Raw genomic sequence first — 18,245 nt, forward strand, 5'->3', positions numbered from 1 at the left:
GATGTTTTGAGGTTTGAAAGAAATCATGTGAGGAGGATGCTTAGTGCTGTGTGGGGCACAAAGTCAGTGCTGGATAAATGATGGCTGGAATTCCTTTATCCTTGTGCTTACTGACATTTGATTCCTTTGATAGCCCTGTTCTGGGCCCTTAAGGATGTGTTGGTGAAAAAGGCAGACAATGTCCTTGGCCCTAAGGAGCCCAGTCTGGGAGATGGCCATGGAAGAAGCACTCAGGACCCCCCTCCCCGGTTCTAATTCTATTGTGAGCTGAGTCTGTGGGCCCTCCCATCCCAAACTGTTTTCAGACAGAGCCACATGAACTGGGTTGGCTTTCTGGGCCTTTAGGAAGTTGGGTCCCCCTGAGCTGTGTATTTGTGAGTGCACTGAATTATAGTTTATTCATTCATTGAACAAATATTTACTGAGTGCCTACCATGCACCAGGTACTCTTCTAGGCACTTAAGATGGAACAATGAATAGAACAGAGACTTTGCTTTTGTGAAATGAGTGGTCTAGCAGGAGGACACAGACAATAAACAATAAACACACACAAGTAGACTACATAGGGTGCTATAGAGTGATACATGTTATGGGAGAAAGGAAACTGAATAAGTAAGGGAGATTGGAGGTGTTGGGGATGGAGGTGGGGAGTAGTGATTTTATTAAGGGCTGTCAGGGTAGGCCTCATTGAGAAGGGAACATTGAGCAAAGACTTAAAGGAAGAGAAGGAGTTTGCCTTGTTTTGGGAGAAAGGACTTTGTGAGAAGAGGGAAAAGCAAGTGCAAAGGCTCTGAGGTGAGGGCATGGCCCCTTGTGGGAGGAATAAGCAGGAGGCAGGAATGGCTGGAAAGGACTGAGCTCTGTGAGAGCAGAGATTATGTCTGTCTGGTGCCTGGCAGGTGGTAGAAGTACAGTGAGTGTTGGTTGAATGAATGGATCCTTGCTGGCATCTACGTCTGACCTGAGCTGGGCCAGGCCAGGACTGACCTCATTGCTAATTTGCTTGAACAGAGAAGGCTGATTTAAGCTTTCCTTTTTGATAGAAACAATTTTCAAATCACCAACAGAGCTCATATAAAATTCAAATGTGCAATTGGGGGCATCAAAACACAAAGCTCTTCCCTTAGCATGTAAAAAGAGCAGCAGCACATCTGCTGAAGAGTGGGAAAAACAAAATGAAATTGCAGATGACCTTTGAATGCCTAATTTAAAGAAAAGTCTGTATTGAGCCTTCCCTGCAGCTTCTGTGAATCACTGAGTGAGCCATTTGTATTTCCAGCAGATGTCCAGTCTGAAGGTGCTGGAACAATGAGGAGTCAGGCCCTCTATGGAGGAAGAAGAGGCTGCACCCAACTGCTGGTTGCCATATGTCTTGTCATCCTTTTGGCTCTCAGGATGTCTGATTTTGTGTCTTACTCAGTATCTCAGGTCTCCCCACCCCTCATCTCTAGAGAGCTAGTCTCCCACCTGTCCTGTTGAGGACTCCTTGGCTGTTGAGTACTGTGCCAGGATCATCTCAGGGACTCACTCCTAAGGAAACACCCCCCATCCCTCACCCCAGGCCTCCTGAGGCAAACCATCTCAGTGTGGTCTCTGGTTCTGTCTGGTGTAGGGCTGGAAGACACTGTCTCAGGCACTCAAGACTCTGGAGCTCCAATGCACTCTACCCTCACCTCTGCCTCATTAACCCCTTTCTCTCTCTCTCTCTCTCTCTCTCTCTCTCTCGTTCTCTTTCTCTTTTTCTTTCTCTTTCTCTTCCCCTGCTTCTTAATCTGACTAACTCCTTATTTCCTTCTCATCTGGTTTAGAAATCCTGGGAGAAATTGGACCTGTATCTCCAGTAGCCTGGGGTCAGGAGAAACAACCACCCTCAAGGACATTGGTAGTTCAGGACCATGGATAGGGCTCTGTGGCTCCAGCAGCACCAACCAGCTGTTTATTCACTTGGGTCAGCCTACTCTGGCATTTCTGTGAAAGTGGCCTTGGGAGGCCCATTTTAAGGTTTAGGGGCAGGGGACTATGTGACTAAGAGACTTGACCTTGCTAGTAAATAGCAAAACAGAGTCAAGAGCCTAGGCTCTGAATCTTTCCACTGCACTATGTTCCCCCCCCCCCATTTTTTAAAATTAATTTTCAAATATGAGTCACACAAGGGCAAAGGGCTTGAAGTTGTTTCCCTTAGGGATGAGGCCAGTTCCTCTGTGGATGTGTGTGTTATATAAAACAGTAACCATGTGCTTTTAATGAATAGAGAAACAAATGAAAAGCAAAAATTAAAAAAAAAAAGGCACCGATGACAACTGGACATATTAATCTATTTACTCAATAAATATTAGCTGAATGTCTATGAAATGACAAACCCCATGTTGGGGATTTAATAGTGAATCAGATGTGGTCCTTGCCATCATGAGGTGATTAGGCAAGTGGGAGAGACAAAGGCATAAACTTGGCTTCACATATTTTTGATAATTTACTTGTTTCCCAGGTTACATTTTTTCTTCTTTTGGGAAGTACAGTGTGTACAGAATTCCTCATGTAGACTCCCTTCTGATGCTTCACTGTAGTGGGATCAGCCTTAAAAAGACAGGCAATGGGGCAGAAACCCAGGAGTTCCAGCTGAGGTGATGGACACTTGAGTAAAGGCCTTCCCAAGGCAATGTTCTTTGCCTATAAGCATGCTGTAGAAAGAGATGTATCTTATCACATTGGCCAACATAAGCATCTAGCCATGCCTCTCACCCCCCAATCCATCCATCCATCTATCCATCCATGGAGAAGTGGTTAAGATGACAGAATTTGGTACCAGAATGCCTGGGGTTGAATCCTGTGTCTACCATTTATCAGCTGTCTGACCTTGGTCAGGTTACTTAACCTTCCTGGGCCTCAGTTTTCTTACCTGTAAAATGGGAATCATAATAGTACCTATCCAATACAGTTGCAAGGATGGAAAGAGCTTGTTAGCTGTAAAGTGCATGAGAAAGCTCTTCATACAGGAGAAATGTTTAATAATCTGTTATTATTAGACTAAACTCCATGAGGCCAGGGATAGTGCCTGGAACACAGTGGGTGCTCAATACTATTTTTTTAAATGAGTCAGTGAGTGAATTGAGCATTTTCTAAGACCTGAATTTTTATGTGTCAGCCCCTGTGCTCAATCCCCTGAGTCAAAGTCACAGCTCAGGTGTCTTCTCAGCTGAGGAGAACTCAATGCTAGCTCCCTGTGTTTTCTATAAAGACCTGGCCAGGGGCAGGTCCAACCTGGCAGAAGGCATCTGTCCCCAGATATACCTGGTCCCTCGTCTCCGTGCTAATCCAGGGATGTGGTACAACCTGATGAATGAGAAGCTCTGCCATCAGCAATGCAGAGATCCTTTTGCTGGTCCAGGATTCCCTGTCAACATAATAAACAACCCCTGGCTGGTGTTGGCTCAAAATGATGACAGATGAGCTGCCTGTGTATCGCCAGGCAGGGAAAATCATATTTGGAACACAGTGGTGGCTTCTGTGTTAAGCATGTCCAGGAGAATCAGAGAGCCTGGAGGTAGAATTAAGAAGCTGAGCGGCATGGGATTACTTCCCCAGAGCAATTGGATGTGGTACAGGGACAAGCTTGCTGCCTCACCCCATCTGCTGTGCATTGTTTCATACCTTTTCTGGATGCATCCCCAGCTTGAGAGGAGGGAGACCCTGTTTTGTTTTTATGTCCCTGAGGCACAGCAACTGCACTAAGCTCTTTTCAATAAATCCTAGGCTCTGCCCCAGTGCTGGGTGCAGTGTGGAAACAGGACTATAGCTTTGGAAGTGTGTCCCCAGATGGTGTGCGGAGTCCTCGCAGCCTGGCAGAGAGAGGCGCTTGAGCTTTGCTTTCGCACAGACCTGGGTTTGAATCCCAGCTCTTCCACTTCTACCTGTTTGACCTTGAGTGTGTTGAAACCTTGAGGAGCTTCAGTTTCTTCATGTGTAGAGTGGTGGGGTGGGACGTAATAGTCATTTCAAGGGGTCATTGCAAATGTTGGGGAAATAACGTTGATGAGGCTTGTGAATGAACATTGGTTTCCTTCTCAGACCTGCACAAAAGCACTAGTCTCTCTGGGTTCGTTTGTATGTGTTCTCTGCTCTTCCCCTGGGATCCCATAATGAGGTGTCCCTGAACCACTTGTTCAGTGGAGAGTTAGGAAGATGGGCCAAGTGTGTCTGTCTCTGTATCCCACTGTGAACTCCTTGAGGGCATGGAGCACTTTATACAAAATCCATCCTTCCCATCTCCTCACCCCCATACACAGGTGGCCTGCAACTAAGTAACCCTCCCCAGATTTGCTGAATGAAAGATTGAATTTGCTTGGATCTCTGGGGTTCTTGATAGAATCTAGGGGCTTCCTAACTGGGATGATGAAAATTGCATCTTTATTTTCACTAATTTCCTGTTGAGCCTTGGCATTTCTACCAATGATGAATATAAGCAACAGAGCAGAGCAGTGTTAGCAGTATTTATGAATTTGTCACTGATGAAATCACAGGTATTTTCATTACCTGAAAATACAGTTGTTGCAACCATCCAGAAATAGCGTTTATGGTTTGAACTGCAGTATTTATCAGGCCCACTGCTAGATCTTATTAATATTGCATTAATAGGGGAGTACCTATATGACCAGATGACAAATTTTCAAAATAATTTGAAAACTGTATTTCAATATAATCGGTTTCCTTTGCAATTCTATATATTTTGGTTTATTTTAAACATCTATTTCATTAAAAACATTTATTTTATTTAAAAACATAATTTGTGGGGTGCCTGGGTGGCTTAGTAGGTTAAGCGTCCGACTTCGACTCAGGTCATGACCTCGAGGTTTGTGAGTTTGAGCCCCATGTTGGGCTCTGTGCTGACAGCTTGGAGTCTGGAGCCTGCTTTGGATTCTGTGTCTCCCTCTCTGTCTCTGCCCCTGCCCTGCTCATGCTCTGCCTCTCTCTTTCAAAAATAAATAAACATTAAAAAAATTAAAAAAAATAAAAACATCATTTGTGAAGACTTCATCAAGCTGCCAAAGAGGGTCATGCCACAACAAAGGTGAAGAGCCTCTGGTGTAGGTCTGTGAATCCTTTGAAATGAATGAAAAAGATGGAGGGTTAGCCTCCTGTGTATATTATTCTAGAGAGTATTTCTAGCTTTCATTAGGAACTCCAAAATGGCAAAGAATGTGATCAGTGGCTCTCTACTAGGGGAGATTTTTCCCACCTATGGGACATTTGGCAATGTCTGGAGATATTTAGGGTTGTTACAACTGGGAGGTGCTACTTGGCAAGGCCAAGTGGGTAAGGCCAAGGATCCTGCTAAAAATGCTAGATGCAGAGGACAGCCTCCACAACAAAGAATTATTCTGCCCCAAATGCCAGCAATGCTGGGGCTGAGAAACCCGGGACTAGACTATCACACATATCACAGAGAAATGGACATTTCTCTGATTAAGATCTCTAGGAAGAAAAAAAAATCAATGCACAACTTCGTCAGAAACACCTGTGGTAATTCCCTCGTCCAACCCTAATGCACATGTGCAATGTCTACCAGGTGTTGGTGCAATGTCTACCAGGATTACAGAGAGAGGCAGGGCCCTGGGGGGGCTCTGGGTCTGCACTTCAGTAGGATGTGTGACCTGTTAGACTCGTGTGCAAGGTCTAGCCATTATGAACATCTCTACTGGGCACTTGGTGTCCAGGCAATGTGCTGGGTTCCAGGGATCAGTTTTAGTGTGGCAGAACATGGTCTCTACCCCATGGAACCCACACTTGTCAGGGAAGACACATATGCCACGTGTGACGGTGGAGATGCAGGGTACTGTGAGGACACATGGCAGGGTGTGTGTTTGGATGTGTGTTGGAGTGCGGACAATTCACCTTAATGTAGTGGTGCATGAGGGTCTCTCGTGTAGGGTGGTAAATTCTGACCTGTGACCTAAAAGATCAATAGGAGTTGGCCAGACCAGAAGATGGGGAAAGGATGCTTTAAGGGAATGGCACGTTTGAAGACTCAAGAGTGAGCAAAGGAGCACGGAGCACTAAAGGAACAAAATGGAGGCTGGCTTAGACTGGAGTGCTATTTAAGGGAAAGAGTTGCAAAAAGTGAAGTGTGGGAGAGGGGCAGGGTCTGGCTCATGCAGGGGAGGGGTGTCTTGTGCACCATATGTAAGGTTAAGGGCTTTATCCAGAGGAGCCATTGAAGGAGTTTAAGCGAGAGTAGCAGACCATTTTTGTTTTGTTGAAAGACACAAACTGGGAGAGAGGAGAGAAGAGACCTGGAATTTGGCCAATGGCTGTTGCGGGGAGGGAGGGAGAGTGAGAGGGAGGCAGAGAGGGTTGGAGGGAGGGAAAAAGGGAAAGAGAAAGGAAGAGGGGAAAAGACTGATGGAAGGAGGGAGAGAGGGAGGGAGAAACCTCCCAGGAAACTAGGAAAGGCTCCTCAGAGGAGGTAGTATGTGAACTGAATTTGGAACAGTGAGTAAGTTTTGCTAGGTGTACAAGGAAGGGGAAGGGCATTCCAGGCCAAGCATCGTGAAGGCCTGAAAGGGCCTGGGGTGTTCGTGGATGATGAACTCTTTGGTGTGACCAAAGCTCGTGTGTAGAGGAGAGGGGCTAAGATGAGGCTCAATGCCAGCATCTCCACAACCATGGTCTCTACCCTGCTCCTGAAGGGTGATTGCAGAGGGCCAAAGATACTGTTTGACCCCTGCTCCTGCCATCTGTTCAGACAAGGTGCCCCTGCCAGAGGGCACGTAGACAACTGGGCCAGAGTCCAACTGGAGACTTGAGGAGCACAGTTGGCTCTCTGTGTGGCAGGCGAGACAACTTCAGTGGACATAATGATTTGCCCCACATCTGCAGCTCTCCTCTGAGTTTCCTCTTAGGGCGGTTTCATTAATTACATGGCTTCGACAAATCCATGTCTCAGCCCAGTGTGCACTCCCAAATTCTAGTCTACAGCCCTAATTGCCTTCTGGCCATCTCTGACTGGATGTCCCACTGGCTTCTCCAACTAAATTTGTCCAAAATTGACCTTATCAGTCAATAAATATTTGCAGAATTGAATTGAATTTTCCTGCCAAACTTCTCAAAAGAGTTATCTCCTAAAAATTATCATTATTTGTGGACAACATGATTGTGTACCTAAAACACCCAAGGGACCCAACTGGGAAATCTTTAGAATTAATAAGAGTTCAGAAACCCAGTTGGATGCAAGATGAATATATAAAAATCAATAGGTTTTCTGTATATCAGTAATAACCAGCTAGAAAAATAAAATAATGGGAAAAGATGTTATTCACTAGAGCAACAAAAAGTGCATAAAATGTCTGGGAACAACCTTAACAAGATGTGACTGGGACCTATATAAAGAAAAGTACAAATCTTTACTGAAAGATTAGCTGGTTTTTATTGATCACTTATAGTGTGTTGGGTACCATCTGAGCATTTAGCAATTTAGCAGGTATTATCACATTAATCTATAAAACCATCCTGGAAGTGAGTGTTAATTTTAAAGATGTCAAAACTAAAGCTTAAAGGGTTTACATAAAGTGTCCATCAAGTATTATGTGGCAAAAACTGAAATTTGCACCCAAGGTTTTTGCATCCAAACCCACACTCTTGACCTTTTCCTAAGCCATCTCCCCAATAAGCCATAAATAAATACACAGACAAATGAAGTTGGAAGGTGTTGTCTGCGTATTTTACAAAGATTAATTCATTTCACTCCTCCATTTATTCCCACAGTATGTACTGAGTGTCTACAATGGGCAAGTACTGAACTAAGTGGTAGACACAAAAATATGAATGAACTCTCAAGGAATCTACTGATGGAGAAGCCACATAATTACATGTCATTATGTCACCATTGGTGAAGGCAAGGATATTCATAATGAGTGACTGGCAAGTAGAGGAAAAATACATGCCATTGTCTTGCGGGTTCCAAGATGGCTTTTTGGAGGAGGGAAGGAGTCTTAAAGAACCTGTAGTCAGCTAGGTGAAGGAACTGGAGAGAGAGCATCCCAAGCACAGAGAGTTGGGTGGGCAATTAATATTTATGAATTCATTCATTCAACCAACAACACTTCTATAAGCATCTGCTATGTGCCAGGTCTAGGTCTGGGAGCTGGAGATAGAGCAGAGAACAAAATAGCACCTCTGCTCTCATGGAGATGGCATTCTAATGGGAAAGGGCAGGAAATAAACAGGAAACTATATGGCAGTGGGTGCTAAATGCTATGGAGAAAAACAAAGCAGGAACCTAGAGCATCTGTTTTGAAAGTAGGGAAGCCTGGATTATATGGTGGGTGGTCTCTGAGGAGGTGATATTGGACTCCACAGCTGAAGGAAGCCAGGGAGTGGGTCACCTGGCTACTGGAGGAAGACATTTCTGGACTCAAGGGTTCCAAGGTGGGTGTGTGATGGGCTTAAGGAAAGGATAGCCTGGAGGCTGCATGGCTGATTATGGGAATGAGGCAGTGGGATGTCCATTCGGGTAGGGCTTTGAATGGCAAGGGCTATAGCTTTTATGTTGAGGGAAATGAGAAGCCAACCAGTCTTACTAGAGAGGTCTTCCTGAGAAACATTAACAAGAAAAAGACAGGTAAGTGTTGCTGCTTGCAAACTTAACATCTTAATCTACATGAAAAATCTAAACAAAACCCAAAGCACACAGCCGGGTAGAAAACAATATTTGCAACAAATAGAACAAAAGAGTAAAATCTGGATCGTCTAAAGAGTTAGTACAAATTGATAAGAAAATAGTAAGAACTTACAGAAGATCTAAGTACATAAAATTTAGAAAGCTCTGTAGGTCAAACATCCTCAAATTAAAAGGCCAAAACGGCCACAAATGTATATGTAGTATGTGTGATGTCTAGAGGATACAAATATGTAAATCAGTAAGAAAAAATAAACACCACAGTGGAAGATGAGCCAACGATTTCTCCAGATAGTTCCCAAATGGAGGATTTAGAATTATTAGGGAAAGTTGAAAAAAATGTTGAATCTGAGTTATAAAGAGATGCTAAATAAAGCAACATAGTTGTTTTCTTGGGTTTGTTTTTTTTTTTTTTTTTTTTCACTATCAAGTAGGGAAAAACTTTTCAATAAGATGATACATAGTGTGAGTGAAGATGGCTTGAAGTAGGCATTCGTAGGCATGGCGGTTGAGGACAGAAGTGGAGTATGTTTTCTAAAAAGTACTTGGGCGATCCAGAGCCAGAGCATCACAAATGGTCATACCCTTTGACCCAGTAACCTGCACTCGTGGAAGTATGTCACAGGGAAATCATCCAAAAACAAATGCATTAAGAACAACCCAAAGTGTTTAATTCTCAGGATTTCCTTGGGGCCTGAAATGGGTCTCAGCTGTGTCTGGAAGCCACATTGACTGGAGAGAGACCTGGGTGAACGAAGGCAACCCATCCTGGCTACAGAGAAAAAGATGCAAAGGGCCCTCAGGTTACAATCCGTGGCAGCATTCTCTTCTACTGGTCACTAGAAGTGAAGAACAAAGAATATAAAAACACTCATTTGAAAAGATACAAGTACCCCTATGTTCATTGCAGCATTATTTATAACAACCGAGCTATGGAAGCAATCCAAGTGTCCATGGATAGGTGAATGGATAAAGAAGATGTGGTACATATAGACACGGAATATTACTCAGCCACAAGAAAGAATGGCATCTTGACATTTGCAACACATGGGTGGAGCTAGAAGTTATAATGCTAAGTGGAATAAGTCAGAGAAAGACAAATATCATATGATCTCACACATATGTGGAATTTAAGAAACAAAAAAAAGAGACAAAAAGTACAGATTCTTTTTTTTTTTAATGTTTATTTATTTTTGAGACGGTGCGAGAGACAGAGTGCAAGAGGCAGAGGGTCAGACAGAGGGAGTCACAGAATCCAAAGCAGGCTCCGGGCTCTGAGCTGTGAGCACAGAGCCTGACGTGGGGCTCAAACTCATGACCTGTGAGATCATGACCTGAGGTGAAGTCAGACGCTTAACTGACTGAGCCACCCAGGTGCCCCAAAAAGAACAGATTCTTAAATGCAGAGAACAAACTTGACTGTTAGCAGAGGGGAGGTGGGGGATGGGTGAAATAGGTGATGGGAATCAAGGAGGGCACTTATCATGATGAGTTCTGAGTAATGTATAGAATTGTCGAATCACTATATTGTATGCCTGAAACTAATAGAACACTGTATGTTTACTATACCGGAATTAAAATAGTAATTTGTTTTTGGTGGGGGAGAGGGGAAAGTGGGTGATGGGCATTGAGCAGGGCACCTGTTGGGATGAGCACTGGGTGTTGTATGGAAACCAATTTGACAATTAAATTACATATAAAAATAAAAAAATAAAAATAATTCTTTTAAAAAAGGTAAAGAACAGGTAGCCCTTTTCTTGGTAAAAATTCAGCATTTTATTTTTTTAAATTTTTTAAAAATGTTTTTATTTTATTTTTGAGAGAGAGAGAGAGAGAGAGAGAGAGAGAGACAGAGAGCATGAGTGGGGGAGGGGCAGAGAGAGAGGGAGATACAGAATCCAAAGCAGGTTCCAGGCTCTGAGCTGCCAGCACAGAGCCCAACGCAGGGCTCAAACCCACAAACCGTGAGATCATGACCTGAGCTGAAGTTGGACGCCCAAACAACTGAGCCACACAGGCGCCCCAGAAATTCAGCATTTTGTAGGCTTGAAAGGATGTTGGACCCTTTTGGCATGGACTCCCCACTCTATCAGCATTTCAATCCGGAGTGGCTGCTCTCTGGGTTATAGCTTTCTCAATTCACTAATGAACATCTGATTTCAGGGAGACTTCCTAATGAGTCAGGCTTCTAGCACTATCTGTCTCCGACAGTGCCTGCCACAGAGGTCAGCCAGCCTAATGTGGACAATACCACCACCCCCAACCTCAAAACCAAAGCTGGATGCAGTTACCGCATAAGTGAACATTTGTTCTGGGACTCTGGCCATGGAAAGGCATTTTCCACTGCACTGACCAGCATTCATTATGTCATCAGACCTTACTAAGTGTCCAGGTCTTATTTATAACAGAAAAAAAAAATCCAGAAACAATTTAAATGTCTGACACTGGGAGAATGGTTGAGTAAATTCTAGTTTAACCATAGACCGGAATGTTGTGCGTCCATTTAAAATGCTGTTTATGAACAGATTGAATATCTTGGGGGAAAAGCTCATGTTATAATGTTTACTGAATTGTTGCACAAGAAAACCAAGAAATGACCTGAATGGCCATCAAGAGGGGAGTGGTTGAATAAATTGAGGTACATCCATGCTGTGGAATATTACACCTTTATATAAAAAATAAGTTAGATATGTATCTACTGGCCTGGAAGATGTCCCTGACGTATTGTTAAGTGAGAAAGCACGTTGCAGAGAAATGAGCTAAACCAGGATCTCATTTTTAAACAAAATAATAAAAATTCTCCCGGAATGTATCCATTTGTTTGCACAAGAGTGGAGAAGGTTGGAGAGGAACATATACCTGCCTGGTCACTTTGGATTGGGTGGAAGGGAGAGAGATAGGAGATCAATTTTTCTTTATATGTCTTTGTGCTACATATATGGGTATCTGTGTATATTACAAATGCACCTTGCCTTTTGTAATTTGAGATTAGAATAATTTACTGAAAAAAGAGCATACAAAATTATATACACAGTATTAGCTCCACAATGTGAAATATGTATGGAAAAATCTAGAAAAAAAATGAAAATATTCAACAGCGGTTGCCTCTGGGAGGAAAGTGAGGTTATAATGCTTTCCCTTTTTTATCCTTGCCTATATTTCCCAAATTTTCTTCAATGAGCAAAATGTATAAATTATTGTTTAAAATATAATGGCTTCCACCTTCTCACTAGTCCATCTTGCCTTTACTTGCTACACTCTGGCCTCGGTCCACCTTGACTCCTGCCTCCTGCCTTTGCTGAAATTTATGTATCTATTCAGCACATCCTTACTGAATTCTAAGCAGTGGGGATACGGCAGGAACTAGGACAAAGCTCCCACTCTCTGCGATCTACTTCCGGAGGGACCATTCAGATATCAAACTGAGTGACCTTGCCCAAACCGTCATCTGAGCCTGGTCTGTGGTGCTCAACACACTGAGTTACCTTTTCCTGTGTGGAACTGCCCTCTGGTTCTCTTCCTGCCATTCTTCCTGCCCCCTACTGTATCACCTTTCTTGGCCCTGTGTGTGGAAAGGGGCTCTGTTCTGAGCCCCTTCACTTCTTTTTCCATAGCAGGAGTATTGTTTATACCCGGATCCTGAATCAGAAATGGTAGATCTGTGCAGGTCTGAGCCCAGGAAGCAGCCCAGTATGCTGGGGATGGTGGTAAATGTTGGTATCAGTGGTTGTCCAGGACATGGATGAGAGTGGCCTTTAAGGTGTGGTATCTGTAGGGTCTATACTCCAGATGTACTCTGTGCAGCCCCCACGTGGGTGTATTTGCTTATGTCTGGTCTGGGATCTGGGCCCCATGGTCCATCACAGGGTCTAATCTAGAGGAACTAACAAACGAATGAATGAATGAGTGAATGACATAGTGCAATGACATCACCAGATTTTAGAAACATGAATAGATCTGGTGCCTGTACCAGTGAGGGGGAGTTCAGGGGAGTGGATTAGGGGCTCCTTTGAAGCTTTATTTCATTATTATTGTGGCTGAATATTTTTCTGGTTTCTGGGCCACTTATGTCTTATTTTGTAACCTAATTTGTTCAAGACCTTGTCCAATTTTTCAATTATAATGCTTGTTGTTTTCCTATTGATTTGCAATAGTTCTTTGTATATTAAGGCTATTACTTTTGTGCCGAACATTTTTGTATCCCTTTCTCTTTTGTTTCTATTTTTGACATACATATATGTTTTGCATAAAACTATCAAGCTGGTAGTATTTTCCACAGCTTTTCTGTTCGGAAAATGAGTGAGATAGTTATTTGCCTATGTTTTTTTTTTCTCTAATTATTTTTTGGCTTGATTTTGTTTTAGCTTCTCTTTTGTCCATCTGAAATTTGTTTTACTAGATGGTGTGAGTTGAGGAGGTAGCAGTTCTTTTCCCAGTTAAGTCGGTGACCATGCAAAATGTTTTTCTTTTCTCAATGATTTTTTAATGTTGTCCTATAGGTAGTTCAGTTTTTATGTGTATTTCTGCTGTTTCTGCAATACTATTTCCTGTTTTGCCTCTCCCCTCTTAGACCACTGCCCCACTATTTTCAGAAGCATCATCTGGTAATTCTGGTTAGGATCTTGCCAAAGGAAAATAGTGCACTCACTGCCTTTTCAAAAAATATGCACTGTCTGTGTCCATCTATTTTTCTAGTTAAACTTAGCTATCATTTTACCAAATTTAAAACAGGTCATTGGGCTTTTGGTCAGAATTGCATTAAACTTGTAAATTAACTTTTCAATAACTTTTCAAAAGGTTAATATTCTAAATTAACTTTTCAATAGTTAGTCTTTCCGCTCAAGATGACGTTATGTCTCTTCAATTATTCAATTTTTTAAATCCCTTTCTAAAAGTTATTTTCAGACACTGCCTGCACATTTCTTACCAAGTTTATTTCTATGTAGTATATGCATTTTGTAGTTATCATAAAGAAGAACTTTTTTCTTTATATTTTTATCTGCCACTGGCATATGGAAATGGTATTGATTTTGTAAACTTACTTTGCATTTGACTTCTTTGCTGAGTTTTTTTTATTAGTTCTAAAAGCTTTATGATTGATTTTTTTGTTTTCGAGTATACTAAAATATCATTTGCAAACCATGTTTTTTTCTTGCTCCTTTCTCTCTCTCTGTGTGTGTGTGTGTGTGTGTGTGTGTGTGTGTGTGTGTGTGTCACATGAGTTAGCTCTCTTCCAATAAGCCATGAAACCTCACAGGTGAGAGTAGCATTTCTGTCTCATTCCTGATCTTAATCAGGTGTTTCACCATAAGTTTGAATGTAGGTTACTGTTCTAAAATGGATGCTTTATCATGATAAGGAAATCTTTTTTTTCCTAGTTCCAAGTGCTTATTTTAATCAGGGTTACATGTCTGATTTTATTAAATGCCCATTTAGCATTTATTCAGAAGACTTTAGCTTTTTTTCTCTTTTTTAATGGGATACTTTGTGTTAAGAGATTTCTCTCAATATTAAAGTCATTTCAGAGATTAACTGTCCTTTGTCAGTTAATCCCTAAAGTGGGCTTTAAAAAAATTAGCGTTGAGTCCATTTATCAGCATCGCAGTTAAGGAGGTGGGTCTCAAGTGGCTGCTCCTGTGTGAATCCCATCTGTGAGTAATCATGTGGTTCGGGCTCCATTCCTTAGTATGTCTTTGCCTTAGTTTCTCATTTGTTCACTGGAGGTAATATTAATTGTATTCACCTTATAGGGCTGTTGTGAAGCTTAAACAACTCAATATATGTAAAGTTCTTAGAAGAGTGTCTAACCAAACATTCACTAAATAGAAGCCATATATTAAATTATTGGGAATTTACCATGTGTGTGGTATTGAGCTTGGGGTGTGGATTCAGAGACAGGAAAACTCACATATGGTCTGTCTTCTCATTGAGCTTACAGCCTGGCAAGAAGACAGATACTTATGAAATAATCACATGGAAGCATGGAAATTTGCTTCTATGATAAGTGCTATCAAGGAAAGGTTATGGCATCATGAGAACATGTAATAAGGGGATTGAGCTAGTCAAGGAGAGACACTGGACTGAAATCTGAAAGACAAATATGCACAGAAGGTAGGGAAGAGTATTCTAGGAAGAGAGAAGAGCATATACAAAGGTCCTGTGGCTGTGCAGGAAGATAGTATGGCTGGTACAAAGGACTGAGAGAGTGGGGTTTGACTGGACAGCTAGTGGACACTGGGTCTAAGAGGTCTCTAAGAGCCAGATCATGCAGTGACCCTCCAAGGTCTACAAGTGATTTTTCCTTATTGAACAGCAACGAGGAGCCATGGAAGGTTTGGTGTAGGTCAGGGGGAAGGGGAAGTAACCAGATCAGATGTCTGTTTTGAGTAAGATGCCCCTGGCTGCGGTGTTGGCAAGGACCAGAGTAAACATGGTTGGCCAGTTAGGAGGTTATCATGCAGTCCAAGGGAGAGACTGGTATGAGTTGGCAGGAGTGAAGGGGACAGGGTGGTAGATGCCTGTGGGGCTGTGATGGAGAGGAAGGGGCCAGAGGAGAGGGAGGGAGGGGGACATCACTAGTCTGAGCATCCCAAAGGAGATGCCGGGGCTGGAGCTCAGAGGGAAGTCTGGCCTGCACTGTGATGTTGTAGGTTGTTAGCAGGCAAATGGGGAGGTCCTCTAGACTAGACACAGAGGAGAGGTCCCAACACGAAGCCTGGAAAGGAGCCAGAGAAAGAGCAGGGGAAGGAAAGGAGGAGTGGGTGGTGGCATGGGAGGAAGCCTGGGACCACGCTGCTCCAGGTGTGGTCCCCAACCATCAGCGTCATTGTATCACCGGGGGTCCACTGAGAGGAACAGCCTCTGGCCCCACCAGGATGCTGTCCATTGGGAGGGTCAGAATTCACATTTCAGCCAGGCTCCCAGGCAGTGTGCATGCATGGTGAAGTCTGAGATGTTCTGTTTCCAGAAGGAGGGTGTGCACGACCAACAGCCTTAGAGGCAGCAGAGAGAGAGAGGTCTGTTAAAGTGAAGACCGGAAAATATCCGCTGGACCCATCAGTGACCTTCGCACACCTGTTTGGGTGGATCAATAGGACCTGAAGGCAGAAGTGACAGAGCTGGAGAGTGAGTGGGAAGTAAGAAAATGGAGACAGAAAGTATGGACATATTGTGTTTTCTAGAAATCTGTCAGGGAAGGGGAAGAGAGAGACGGGGCTGGAGGGTGTGCGGTGAGAATTGTTTTCTTAGTGATGGAGTCCTGAGCACACTTAGGATGGGAAGGCTTCATCAGAGAGGAAATGATGGAGCCTGTGTAGCATATGTAAGAGAGAAACATGAATCAGGTTCTGGAGGGTAAAATGGGGATGGGATCTGCAGGGCACAGGGGATGATCATGTTTAGATTGGAGCAGGGGTGGCTCCTCCACAGTGAGAAGGAGGACGGCGTGGGGCAGGTTGGATGGGTTTGGAATCAGGGGGACCAAGGGATTCCCCCTTGTGGCTTTGTGTTCTGTGCAGAGCAGGAGGAGAGACAGCAGCTCAGAGGAGGGGCTGGGAGAATTGGGAGCGGAAAATGGAGAAGGTTGCGAATTATCCTTCTGGCATTTGATGTTCCAGAGGAGAAGCCTGCCTTCTGCCCGGTCCGGTTGCTTTTAGTTTCAACTCTCTGAGCCTCAGTTCCTCGCCTCACAGTCATTCTGATGCTCAAGTACAATGATGTACATTTTATCACCTGCACAGTGCATGACATGTGCAAGCTCATGCTCCATCTGTCATCCATCTTCCCTCCCTCTGTGCCACGCCTGGGGTGGCCTGGGAAGCACTTGGAAAAGCGGGTTAATATTCCTCCCGTTTCTCTGGAAGCTTCTAAGAGTTCTGGCCGTACTGATCTGTGCTCTTTCTCTTTCCCAGGCCAAAACTGCACATTCCAACTGCAGGGTCCCAATGGGACAGTTGAGAGCCCAGGGTTCCCGTATGGCTACCCCAATTACGCCAACTGCACGTGGACCATCACGGCGGAGGACCAGCACAGGATCCAGCTTGTGTTCCAGTCCTTCGCCCTGGAGGAGGACTTTGATGTCCTGTCGGTGTTTGATGGCCCGCCCCAGCCAGAGAACCTGCGAACCAGGTACCCCCTGAGCTCATTACCGCAGCCACCAGAGAGAGCCCTGAGAGCCAAGCTCGCTTGCCAACAAAGACCTCTGTTCTTATGGGGTCTGCCCTCAACTCTTAGGCTTTCTTTATATTTCCAAATTCCTTTCTCCAGATTGGAAGTACCCAGTAGGCAGGACTGATGGTAGTGTACTTGGGAAGATAAGATAGAAGACACAAGGGGTTACAGAGAAATTTTTGTCTTTCTATTGAGACTGATTTTGCATGGATTGATGTGTATGTGTGTATATCTATTGGTGTATATTCTTTGCACACATGGAAATCTATTCTCTCCCCTTGGCCCAGCAGATATGTGCTATAGGCTAATAGTGAGTATGTCTCTTACATCCTGTACTGGAAAACCATCAAGATGGATTGTTGGAATTTGCCTTATGTTTGCGTGGGACAAAGTTCCCACTCTCTCAAACCCCATCCTGGTTATTGGAAGAGAAAACTATGGAGAGCGCTTTCCTGCACCCCATCCCCCAAGCTGTCTCCCAAGGGGGAGAGTTCACATCGAGGAGGGAGACGGGAAGGGAGGCTACTGCTTGTCCAGACCTGTCTGGGATGAAGGTCAAGGCCCAAGAGTCCTAGCACTCCAGGTTTTGCTGGCCTGGTGGCCTGCCGTGCTCTGTGGCAAGCCTTGTCTGGGTTCTGCCAGTCAGGCTCTGGGCTCCTCAGGGAGCCAAAGGGTTATTGGTTTACCAGCCAAGCCCTGGGGAGCTCAGGGTGCTAATGAATGGAACAGTAATGATTGGTTTCCTGGCAAGTGCTTTAACTCTCAAGGTTTTGTTTAAAGATGCTTCTGTGCCCTCAGCTTGCGAGCTCCCAGAGCAGGGTCACAAACAACATTTATAGGGAAGCACCAGCCCTCTTCTCTCCCACCCCCTGCACTCTTAGGGCAGCATGGAGGTGAGGCTTCCCAGCCTGCAGCAGGAGTGGGGGCAGCTGGGACCCCTCTGATTAGTAGTTCCTCCTGAACAAACCTGGGCTTATCCATCTTACCTTGACATTCAGCAGCTTCCGCACACAGTAGGTCTTCAGTGAAAATTTGGGGAAGAGACTGGAGTCCTCTTCACTTATTCATTACACAAATATTTCAAGAGCACCTCTTATGTTCCAGACACTGGCCTGGGTGCAGGGGATGTAGCAGCGAGCAAATCAAAGCCACTGTCTTCACTGAGGCTACATGCTAATGTGGGAGACAGGTGTGGATGTGAATATGTGAGTTTAGAGTTCAAGGACATTGGGGCTAGAGATAAAAAATTGGGAGACTTGGGGTATAACACCATGAGACTGGATGAGGTTGCAAGGGAGAGAGTCCTGACCATCAGATGCTGAGCTCAGGTGACACCATCTGGGGGCACCTGTGTCTACATTTGATGAATGTTGAATGACATTGAAAGATAGGAAGGCGAATGGGG

General features: G+C 44.1%; 1 protein-coding gene across 5 annotated transcripts in view; it reads left to right on the forward strand.

The window, feature by feature from the left end:
- The window catches only part of CSMD2 (CUB and Sushi multiple domains 2), a 599,309-nt gene that overhangs the window by 43,860 nt on the left and 537,204 nt on the right, over nt 1-18,245 (forward strand). For all 5 annotated transcript variants that reach the window (XM_078452082.2, XM_078452083.2, XM_078452084.2 and 2 more), the window contains exon 2: nt 16,582-16,798. In XM_078452082.2, coding sequence (XP_078308208.2) covers nt 16,582-16,798 — 217 coding nt within the window. The remainder of the gene's footprint in view (nt 1-16,581; nt 16,799-18,245) is intronic.

Source organism: Panthera onca, chromosome C1, assembly GCF_046562875.1.
Source record: "Panthera onca isolate mPanOnc1 chromosome C1, mPanOnc1 haplotype 2, whole genome shotgun sequence".
In the NCBI taxonomy this organism is placed as follows: Eukaryota; Metazoa; Chordata; class Mammalia; order Carnivora; family Felidae; genus Panthera; species Panthera onca.